The following is a 12056-nucleotide window of genomic DNA, read 5'->3' as shown; positions in this document are numbered from 1 at the left end:
GGGTCAGCAACGCCGTCGTGGGTCTACCTTGCCCCTCGTCCCCCATCCCGTGGAAGCGGATATGTTTGGGCCGATGAGAAGCTTTTCACCAGGGGCTGGCCTTGGTCAGCGGCTGGGAGGGCCCGGGGAGGAGCGAGCCCAAGAAAGCGAGACCCAAACGTGGCAGCTGGACTGGCCGTAGAGCCGGGAGAAAAAGCCGATGACAGGCTGGTAACGCGGCGCAGACGGAGCCCGCCTCCGTCGTCTACTTCCGGAATTTAAAACTGGTTTCCGGAAACCAGATGATGTCCCCATGACAACCGACTATGGGGCTTTGAGGTGAGAGTGCTTGATGAGGAGTAGGTAATGTGTCTAGAAGTCGGAATTTTTGTTGTTATTGTTTTGGTTTCGGTTTCCTGCCAAGGCAGCTCCATTTTAAAGTGGATTGGGAAGGGTCGAGGAAAACTGCCCTGGGGACAAAGGGAATGCGGCAGGTAGCGGTGGACAAACTGAAGACTTTCTTTGCCTTGCGAATCACTGCTGCCCTAAACTCGAGGAAGATGCTCGTTCTTCCCATAGAGGTGGCTGTGGGCAGTTCTATATAACGGATCCTCACAACAGCCCTCTGGTGGCTGAGGTAGTGGTTAGGAGTTCGAGCTTGGATGTCACCTAGTTGTGAATCCTGGCTCTTCTCAACTGCGACCTGGAAGAATGACTTGAACTCTGACCCTGTGCCCTTCCCTGTAGAATAGGGATCATTCTTTCCCACCTTGCAGAATAGTTGGCGAGGATTAGAGGAAATTATCTAGGTTGACAAGTTTATCATGATCCTGGTACGTAGGTGCTATCAATATTGTTGAATGAAGAAAGGGCTGAGAAACCACGTTCACACATCCACCAAGGTGGGACTTTGACACCAGATGAGGTGGGCAAGGTTTATTAACCTCTCAGAGCCTCTGTGTAAAATGGGGATTATATGCATAATGACAGCTGCTAATCAAGATGGGTGTACAGATAAAAAGAAGTAATAAATATAGAGTTTGTAAATTGTAAAACATTTTACAGACGTTAATTTAATCTCAATCTCTAATACTTCGAAGCATTTCGAAATTTGTTTATAAATTTAATCCAGCTGGGAGGGGTCACAGGACGCCCCCAGAGTAACTTCAGAGTCTTATAATATATGAAAATTAGGGCCCAGCTTCTCTTACCTGGAGCCACTGTATTGCTACTGTAATCTTAAACATAGAGTTTTGCAAGAGAGCACAATTTCCTCTCAGCTTTCCCTGCCTGTACCACTTCCCACTTCTCCTGTGCCAACATTTTTGTGTTACATATCAGCCTGTCAGTTATGTAAGAGGCAGCTTTGCGCAGTAGTTAAGAGCACAGACTCTGGACCCAGAATGCCTGGATCTGAATCCCAGTTCTGCCACTTACTAGCGATGTGACCTTGGACAAATTATTTCACTTCTCTGGATTTCCAATTGTCCCATCTGTAAAGTGGGGAAAGTAATAGTGTATCTTCTACCTCATGGGGTTATTGTGAGATTTAAATAATGTTAGTGCTTAGAATAGTCCCTGGCTCATGGTAAGTGATCACTATAACTGCGATTAGTGTTAGAATTATTATATGACCAGATGGTCATTCTTTATAGTACTCTCAGATTCCTTTAGACTCAAAAGTAGAGTTCTGTGTTTAGAAAATTTAGGTGTGGAGAAAGGTTTGAGGGTAAGTGTCCCTAGGAGTGACTAGTTGGGGTTTTTTGTTGTTTATGTAGTTCACTGATATATCCCAAGCACCTAGAACAGTGCCTGGCACATAATAGGTCCTCAGTAAATATTTATTATATTAATGAATTTCTAACCACTTTTCTTTTTTTTTTTTCCTCAACAGACCCTGGTCTTAGAGGAAGGGAAACAGCTCTGATTCTGCGAGACTAGACACTTCTCCCTCAGTGCTGGGGAGCTGTTTTCTGGGGAACTGTGGAATGTGCCCTTGGGCTCCCCAGAGAGCAGAAGGAAGATGCTTCAGACCAGTAACTATAGCCTGGTGCTCTCCCTGCAGTTCCTGCTGCTGTCCTATGACCTCTTTGTCAATTCCTTTTCGGAGCTACTCCGAATGGCTCCTGTCATTCAGCTGGTGCTCTTCATGTGAGTTCAGTGGGTGGGACTGGACAGCTAAACCAAGCAGTTCGAAGGCCCTGACAATTGTGATTTAGCATTTTAAAGTTATTAATAGAATTATCAGGGAGAAAAAATTTCATGTTGTCCTGGGTACTCGCTGGTACATAGTCATGACCCAGGTCCTATTTTTGCATACTTCAGACAAGAGTTTGGGATACAGGGAGCAGTTCACATAGAAGATGAGGGTCAGACTCCTGACCCAATCATTTTAGAAATATTGTCTTACATTGCCATGAAAGAGGATTACAAAGTGACAGGTTAAAAGGATAATCACATTAATCATATATACGAATCCCATAAGATGAAAGCTGTTGGCATTTTTCCTTCATAATGATGTATAGACTTCGTGAGGCACATTCCAAACAGAAAGCCACAGCCTTAGACATGGTTTTCCTTTAACAAGTATTCATTGGCCTGCCAGACAGTTCCGGCTGCAGTGGTGAATCTGGAGAGTTCTTGTTCTCATGAGGTTTCCATCCTAGTGGAGGGATAATGAGCACATTTAAAAAAATAATAATAATAATTTCAAATAGTAAAATGTCATAAAATGGATATAAAGTAGCTGGGGTGGGGAGGGGAGAGCTACTTTAGGTAGTAGGGCTAAAGAAAAGTCTTTCTGAAAAGGGGACAGTTGAACTGAGACTTGGATGGCACTAAAGTACCAGCCATGCAAAGATGAGGGAAAGTGCATTGCTGTCTTGCTAGATGAAAATGTCCGATAGGACCAGGTTATGCTGCAGACAGGGCTGGAATTTTCTGGACATAAGGAGGAAATTAGCTTCTCTTCACAAGTGTCTAGGAGGTTTGTTGTCTGTGGACTGCAACTCAACTGATGGGGCCAGTGTATAGTTTTCACTTCATGTCATTTGGGGCCCCAAAGCCCATGCTACCTCTGTGGGGGTTTCAGAGGGCTAAATCACAGGGAAGGACAGACCTCATAGTGTCCCTTAGGACTTGAGGCCAGCTCTTGGGTTCTAACACAGGCCTCCATTTGGCTCTACTGTGTTTTCTGTGTCTGCAGCATCCAGGATATTGCTGTCCTCTTCAACATCATCATCATTTTCCTCATGTTCTTCAACACCTTCGTCTTCCAGGCTGGTCTGGTCAACCTCCTATTCCACAAGTTCAAAGGGACCATCATCCTGACAGCTATGTACTTCGCCCTCAGCATCTCCCTTCATGTCTGGGTCATGGTAAGAGCGGAGCTCTGAATTTCTGAATCCTTAAAGGGTAAGGAATATCTTCTCTGGGAATCCAGCATCATTCTTTTACATTTCATGGAATCCTTGAGAAGAAAAAAAAGGTGAAATGGATGTCGTCTGCCCTGAAGCTAGGTACAAGAGGGGTTCACGAGGTGCTTTGCCCAACCTTATGTGTTGAAGAACAGCCTTATCCAAGAGTCGAGGGACATTTCTGGACATTCAGTTCACCTCTGCCACAAACAGGCCTGCCAGGGCTAAAACAGGAAGTTGAATCGGTTTCATCATTAGCTGTTTGGGAAGGTGGGTGTTGATACGGGGTATTCTTAGGCATCAGTGTCCCATGGGAAATAACCAAGCACAAGTGCTGCTTGCCCTTTAGTGCTTCATGCCCTTTGCTACGACCCATCACGTACACTAGGAGAAGCAAGTTCAAGATGCCTCCGTTTGGTTCTGAGGTAAGCCTCAGAGCAGATCCAGTTTTCATGGTTCCAGATTCCTTTTGCTTCACAAATTCTTTCATCTCTGGGCATCTCATGTGTTTCTCAAGTACTCGTTTTGATACAACACGTTGACACCTCGGTTCTTTAGTCATTTCTGTACTAAAGTCACCTTTTCAAACCGAACCTTCTATTGGGTTACCCTTACGATTCCCTAGAGAGAAGCAGAGCTCCCAGGAAAGCAGCAGAGCAGTGCTGAAGTCTGTAGGTGCTTCCTAAAGAGGATTGTCTCCGCTCCGGTTCCGGAGCCAAAATAGGTCCTGGCTTTTTACCACAAAGCTCTTAATCTGATTAAACCCTGAGCCTTTATCTGTCAGGAGCTGAGCCTGAGATTTTCAAGGCAAGACAGTGACCACACTGAACTCCTGAGATTATGTGTATCATTTCTCCTTGGCCAAGGCTATGGAGTGAAATGGAATAAATAGCTTAGTTCAAACTTCATCCCCCAAGGTTAAAAGGATATTCCCTTTGCAGCAAAAAAGTGATCTTGAGGCACCTTTAAGAAACACAACTTGAGGCTATGGAAAGAAAGACGATGAGATTTGCCTATTTTGAACCAAGTGGCATCTATGCAGCTAACCAAGTTGGATATGTCGGAGCCTTATCTGGCCATTAACCTTTCCCATCTATTCATGTCTCCTTCAGAACTTACGCTGGAAAGACTCTAACCGCTTTGTTTGGACAGATGGACTTCAAACACTATTTGTATTCCAGAGGCTAGGTAAGGACCAGACCAACATCAGGTCTCACTTTGGTCCCTCCTATGGCTCTGGCAGTGAGAGCCTTGATCCTGGCTTGCATGCCCATCACAGCTGGCACGGGATGAGCGGAATAGCCACACCAAGAACAGGAGAGATTACTGTGTTCTGCTCTTGTCAGGAGTCACTGGGAAATCATGAGGCAGGGTCCCTCCGCCTCCTTAGGGTATGTTCTTACCTGAACCGAATACTAGGGAGCATCCCTGAGGCTTCTTTTCTGCTTGTTATCTACAGCGGCAGTGTTATACTGTTACTTCTACAAACGGACAGCTGTGAGACTGGGCGATCCTCGCTTCTACCAGGACTCTTTGTGGCTGCGCAAGGAGTTCATGCAAGTCCGAAGGTGACCACTTCTTGTCACACTGATGGATGCCTTTCCTGCTTGATAAAAGCTACATTTGCGGCTCTGCAGAGGGGGTGATGGGCCCTCTGCACAGGAAGCAACTTGACTTTCCTTGGACAGGCTCAGGCCAGTTTCATTCAGCAGTCAAAAAGGAAGATGTTCCCTCTTGCAAATTAAAGTGTTGCCCAGTACAGACTCCAGGACATAAATAATTCCTTCTTGGCCTCCTGCTTTGGTTCTATCCCCTTTCCTTTCTGTCCCATCTCCCTTCCAGGAGCTCTGTGGCTTTATTCTTAGGGAGCTCACACTTAGCCTGTACAGATGTTCCCAGCACCCACTTGCTTTGCAACACAGATAGGTGACTGAATGATACACAGGGACATTTCTGTACTCTTGACTGATCACACCTTGGACATTTAGATTTTATACTCGAAGCACTTTTTTTCATTTTAGAAATAGGAAATAAATTGAAGTCTTTTTCCATAAATGGTGGAGTCTATCTGTCTAGCTAGCTCTCTTCATAGTTAAGAGGCATGCCAAGGCCTAGCCTTAGCATCTCCTTGACATAGTAGGCAGATTGAGCCACAGAGCAAATACAGATATTTATTGGGTCCCATTATGAGTACAAGATATTTTTGCAGAAATTCAAAATGTAATCTGACGCCCCTGCCTGACCCCTGGAGTTCCAGACATCTGTGCTTTATACAGACTCCATCCCCCTGTCAGAGCCCTGAACTCCCGTTTTGGCAAAAGAAATAATTTAAATTCATGTGCCCATATTATCAGTTTTCTATTGCCAGAATACACTTGCCAGACTTCAGTAGCATTTAACAATAAACAGTTACATGACTCTTAAGCCTTGGGGTTCCGGTGGTCTGGCTGGGTTCAGGTGATTTCTGCTGGGCTTGCTCATGTGTCCATAGTCAGCTGTGGGTCAGCCAGGCAGCTGTGATCTTGGGATCCTTGGTTCTTGCCTAACCTAGGCTGACTTCAGCTGGAATGACTAGGCAGCTCAGCTCTGGTTCACATGACCCATCCATGACTAACTAGCCTGTATCTGTTCACATGAGTGGCCAAGGAGCCAGAGAACAAGCCCCAGTGCTTCATCCCATTTCAAGCCTCTACCTGTCTCTTTGACTGCCATTGGTTGAAGCAGGTCACGTGACTGTACCCAGAGTCAGGTTAGAAAGCACTACAAAGTTGGAAAAAGGCATGGATACAGGGAGGGCTATTAATTGTCAGTCTACCTCACCAGAAAGTTGTTCTATGAAACTTGTTATTCAGAGACACTTTAGCCAAACTTTTTCCCTGAAGGGCCAGATAGTAAATATTTCAGATTTTGAGGGCCATATGGCTTCTGTTGCAACTACTCAACTCAACATTATAGCGTGAAAGCTGCCATAGGTGATATGTGAACAAATGAACATGGCCGTGTTCCGATAAAACTATTTTAGGACACATTTAAATTTCATTTTTTATGTCATAAAATAATTGTCCTTTGATCTTTTTCAACAATGTAGAAATGGAAATTTATTCTTAGTAACCGATACAAAGCTAAACTAATTCCAGTTAAGGTACAGAAACAGTCTAGATTTGCCCCAGGCCATGGTATGTTGACCCCCCACCACCACCACCATTTAGAAGCCTAGAATAAAGTTCCGGGGAAAGAGACTATCAGCTGTGCTGTCAGATTTTAACGGACGTTTAAAAAGAAAAGTTACAATGTTCAAATAAAATGTCGAAGGCCCCTATCACTAGAAAAGGTGATCTAAAAAGTCCTATCAAAGCCATCATCTATACCTACTATGCCTTCATCTGTAAAAAGATGGCAATGGCCCAATTTTGAATCTTTTCATAAAAGCTCTTACAGGAGTTATTATAATCCCCTTTGCTCATTACAATCGCGGAAAGATGAGCGATTTTCTGTGAAACCCAGTGAATCAGGGCTACAATGTTCTCTGCTGTATTTGCAGCTAGTGAGCACAACCAAATGCCTGTTTTCCTCACAATATTTATTGCACTTTGTAGCCCTGTGAGTTTGAGATGTGTATGTGTATGTATATATGTTTATTTTCCTTAATAGTTAATACATTCATGTTGTACAAAATTCAAGTTATAAAAAGTTTATGCAGTTAATCTCTCACTGTTGTACGTCAGCCAGAGTTCCTTCTCCCTCCCCTCAACAGTCTGCATTTACTTACATAGTTCTTATAGGTAACAATGTAATACTTCAGAAACATTTTTACCAAAAAAATTGCTATAATCCTACCCCACTCATTTATTTCAAATCCTTGAATAGTCAGGTAAGGTTCCATATCCACAGATTCGACCAACTGAAGATCAAAAATACTAGGGGGCGAGGGGGGAAATATAGGTCACATTGTTACTGACATGTACTATGTAGTTAGGCCTAAAATGGTTGTCTGTATCGAAGGTGTACAGGCTTTTGTCATTATTCCCTAAACAATACAGTATAACAACTATTTACATAACATTTACATTGTATTAGGTATTATAAATAATCTAGAGATGATTTAAAGTGTATGGGAAGACGAGCATAAATTACATGAATTATGCCATTTTACATAATCCCCAGCAGATACCTAGGGACAACTGTATGTATATATATTTAATACACAGTTGTGATTATAGGGACTATGCCATAAAATAGTTGGCTTTTTTTTTTCACTTAGCAGTAGGAATGTTTTTAAGATATGATATAAATTGATTCCTTGGGGACATCTGCTTCCAAAGTTCAGAGGAAGGAAATAAACACTTTAAAAGTGCTTAGAGATCTTTAGTAGGATGGAGTTGCTTCTGGCTGATCAAATGCTCCTGTCAGGAACTAGAAGAACCAGATGAAATGTTAAGTACCACCTTTTTACTTCAGTGAATTGCTCAAGTGAAGCAGACTGGAGGGCCTAAAATTCTAAAGAAGGGAGAATCTTAGCAAAGTGAACTGACAATTTGTAGCAGTTTTCCCCTGGAGGCATTTGCTGAATGGGCTTGAGCAAGAGGCTAAGAATCCAAGAATTGCCCAGAGAGTTGCAGGCCAGGAACAGAGAAAACAGCTGAGCTCATGGGTGTCATTCCACTGGAGGAACAAAGTTGAGAACCAGAAGAGCCCTAAACACACTCATTTTCTCAAAGCTGTGGAAAGCAGAATGGAACTATTGGCAGGCTTAGGGTGCTGATGATTAGAATTCAGGACCTGCCAGGTGCGGGAACCGGTGATCACAAAGGACTTCAGTTGAAAGCTCAGGAGGGCTCCTTATAAGGAACAAGATGAAACAGGTTGACTGAGGCTTATCAAAATCACAGTGCAGCCTCAAACCCCGTCAGTGATCAGTCCCCATTCTGTCTGCCTGGCAGAGGAAGGAGTGGAAGAAAAACATCTAGAAACACTATAATTTTTTATACACAATTTCTGGATCTAATAAAAATCACTAGCAAGTCAAGAGAGAAGACCATATTATTTAAAGCCAGAATAAAAGTAGAAAATAGAAACGAGTGATCAAAATATTGAAGAAAACAGACAAGTTTAAAACTATGATTGACATGCTCGAGACATGGAGGAAAATATGCAGGAATTGGATAAAATATTTAAAATGAACGTAGGGATTTCTAATAATGGCTGAGTAAGATCCTCCACAAATAACAACTGTAAAATCTGGACATAATACAAAAAACAGCTACTTGACGACAACTGGAGAATGAAGGGAAGCAAAATTTTGATGGGAAGTCCACACTCACAAGAGGGGAATTCTGCAGAGAAAGTTCCCTATTTTTGCAGCTCGAAACTTGGTAGCAGGCAAAATGGTATGTAGGACATGCTGGGGGAAAACCATAGTACCAGAATACTGAGCCAGGACAACTCATGCCACTGGAGAGAAAGATGGGAATCTCAGAAGAAAAAGAGCCAGAGAGAGTGGAATCCCCAAATTCTGACTGCCTACGTGTCTGCCCAAGCTCTGACTACACATGCAATTCAGACTCAAGGTAGCTGAACTAAAGACAAGATCTAAACAGACTGGAGCTGCCACCCAGTAAGTGTGGTTTGTGGTGTGTAGCCAACCAAGCTAACCGCCTGATAAAAAGAACCGTCAGTCTTTGGAGACAGTAGAAACCAGAATCTTCACAATTTAACATTGAAAACTGACGCCAATACTGAGATGATCCAGATATCGGAATTAACAGGCAAGATATTAAAGCAGCAATAAAAATATGTTCTCAGTGAATAAAAAGATAGGCAACCTCAAAATAGAAACATGATTTTTGAAAAACAGAAATCTCAGAAATAAAAATTACAATATCTGAAAAATTTTAAATGGACGGATTAACAGCAAAGGAGAACAGAATGAGTCAATGAACTAGAAGATAGACCATCAGAAATTACCTAAGCTGAAAACCAGAGGGAAAAAAATATTTTTAAAAAGTCTCATGACTAGTTAAATATCGGCCCAACATACATGTAATTGGAGTCCTAGAAGACAAAGAGAAGGAAAAGAGCAGAAAAAAATATTTAAAGAAATAATAGCCAAAAATTTCCCAAATTTGATGAAAGATAGAAATTGACAGATTTAAGATGCTCCACAAACCCGCCTTGAAAAACAAAGAAAAGCCACACCTAAGCACATCATAGTCAAGTTACTGAAAGCTAAAGATGAAGAGCAAATCCTGAAAGCAGCAAGAGAAAAACACCACCACATACAGAGGGACAATTAACAGCTGACCTCTCACTAGAAATCAGAGGCCAGAAGAGAGTGTAATCACATTTCCAAAATGCTGAAAGAAAAAAGTCAACTCACAATTCTATATTGACCAAAAATATACTTCAAGAATAGTTGAAACAGACATTTAAAAAATAAAGAAGAGAATTCATTGCCAAGAGTCTTGCACTATAAAAGATGCTAAAGGAGTTCTCTAAAAAAAAAAAAAAAAAGAAGAAAAAAAGAAAATTCTCTGGCTTGAAGGGAGATGACAACAGATGGAAACATCCTCAGCAAGGAACGGAGCACATCAGAAATAGTATCTAGGTAAATATACTTTTTTTTCTATTCCTTTATAATGCATATGAATGTGGAATGCATTTTTTCAAATACACAGAATATTGACCAATATATACCATATGCTGAGTCATAAAACAATTCTCAATAAATTTAATAATAAATTTAAATCAATGTAAAAGGATAGAGTATGCTCTTTGACTATGGAATTGAGAAACTAACAATAAGATAGCTAGATGTTTCAGTCTAGGTCTCAACCAGGAGACAGAAACCATACAGTAATTTAAACATGGCAAGCTTAATATAAAGAGTCATTAAATTATTATGTGAGAGGAAGTACAAAATATTGAAGAGAACTCTAAAAGGGTGCTGAAGGAGAGTATCTGAGGAAGGCAAACCTGACAGGGTCCCCCAAGTTCACTGGTTTACCCAGGCCAGAGAGGTGCCAGACAAGGAACAGCCCTCCAGGATGCAAGCAAACTATGGCTGGTGGGCAGGTACACTGGGAGCGTACAGACACTACCTGCAGGCACTGGGCCCAGAGCGCACACTGTCCACATTGAGAAGATCCCAGTAAACCACCCAGCAGGGCACAGGTGAGCCAAGACTTGTTGGAGTGCTCTGCGTGCACAAGGCCTGGAATACATGATGTCCACACACGGCCTGAAGGCCACAGGAACCAAGCTTCTGGGAAGAAGAGCCAATGTTGATGAGCAGATGCATGGAGGGAGCTGGGGCACTGCTGTGGTGGGTACGTGGTGTCCATGCCTGGAGAGCTTTGGCAAATACTGTCCAGGGCATAGGTGAACAAGGCTGAGGGGGCAGGTGCACAGAGGGAGGGAGTTGTCAATGGTGCAAGGGCTGGAGTATGCAGTATCCTTGACAGGAGGGCCACAGCTAAGTGGTCACCGGGCCTGGACCAGTTCTGCGAGGTTGCTAGGGAAGTGCTGGCTCTTGGCGTGTGGCTGGAGTAGAGCACGCCTGATTTCCTCGATGTCCCCAAGCATTTGCACTGCTGAGACATCATGGTGCAGGAACAAGGAAAAGCAAACCAGAGCTCACTGGGGCGGGGAAGACGAATCCTTTCCTTCAATGTCCCTCCAGCGCCCTCTACTGACAAAGCTTGCCATTGTGCTCACTGTAAGGTTGAAGAAATTGCAGAGTCCAGTCCATTATCGCTGAACCGGTACTGAAGGGTGAATGTGGAGCAGAGAGGCAAAAAATAGATAACAGAGTCTATCTTTTTGGCTACTCAGCTTCCATATGCACCGTTCCACACATACTTGATCTTCCCTAGTAGTTATATTCCTACTAACAAGATATATCTATACTTCTAAAAGTGACGTTTTCGCCCTTCTCCAAAATGAGAGACACATAAATTACTCAGGGAATTGCTTCCGCTCTTTGATGCCTAGAAATACAATTACCGCCCCACCTCCAACCCAACTAGCGCTGTCCTTAAAAGTTAGTCGCTACTCAAATTACCTGGTTTGAGCGTGCCGTCCGTTCCTGTCCTACTCTAACAATGGGCTAACAGCCAAGACGGCCCGATTCCACGCAAAACCCTTTTTTCCTACTCTGCTGCAGGCAGTCACACACGTTTACTGCTCCAAATCGTATTTAGGCTTCAAAACCCAGTTTACAGACCATCTCTTGGAAACGTCCCTCAATTCCCGCCGGGAGTACTTTGTCCTCTCAACTCCTCCAGCATGCTGTGGGTCACACGTTGATCACGTTTCATCTTCACGTTTTCTGATTTGGGGCCTTCTAAATACCTAATAAATCGGACGCACAAAACCCCCTAACCCCTCTAAAAGGCTGCCTGGTAGACATATGACCCCTAAACCTCACCCCGCATTTGCAGAGCTCCGTCGCGCACACCGTTTCCCATTTTCAGACCGTTGTCTGAAAAGAAATCGTGGGGCTAGGGCCTATTTGCCAATCCTGTGGTCACACTGCCACAACTGGCCACTTCAGCCGACGCACTGTAACCTGGGGGCGGGGGGGAGACCACGAGAAACTCCACTGCCTCGGGGTCCCGCGGGCGACGGCTGCGTGGGCGGCGGAGCCTCAGAAAACCAAAGTCG

At 43.4% G+C, this 12056-nt stretch overlaps 1 protein-coding gene across 3 annotated transcripts; it reads left to right on the top strand.

The window, feature by feature from the left end:
• The first annotated feature begins 116 nt into the window (after nt 1-116).
• TMEM138 (transmembrane protein 138) lies at nt 117-5819 on the top strand. 3 transcript variants are annotated; one of them, XM_039860496.1, is made up of 5 exons: nt 117-318; nt 1874-2130; nt 3185-3356; nt 4508-4583; nt 4855-5819. In XM_039860496.1, the coding sequence occupies exons 2-5, from the start codon at nt 2003-2005 to the stop codon at nt 4965-4967; spliced, it is 489 nt and encodes a 162-aa protein (XP_039716430.1). In that variant the 5' UTR covers nt 117-318; nt 1874-2002; the 3' UTR covers nt 4968-5819. The 3 variants fall into 3 exon arrangements, with proteins under 3 accessions (XP_039716430.1, XP_039716431.1, XP_039716432.1); XM_039860497.1 differs by having other exon boundaries at nt 225-342; XM_039860498.1 differs by lacking the exon at nt 117-318 and adding an exon at nt 426-904.
• The last annotated feature ends 6237 nt before the right edge of the window (nt 5820-12056 follow it).

This window comes from Pteropus medius, unplaced genomic scaffold (assembly GCF_902729225.1).
Source record: "Pteropus medius unplaced genomic scaffold, Ma_sr-lr_union100, whole genome shotgun sequence".
In the NCBI taxonomy this organism is placed as follows: Eukaryota; Metazoa; Chordata; class Mammalia; order Chiroptera; family Pteropodidae; genus Pteropus; species Pteropus medius.
Note: the sequence above shows the minus strand (reverse complement) of the source record. Positions and strands in the feature narration are given on the sequence as shown.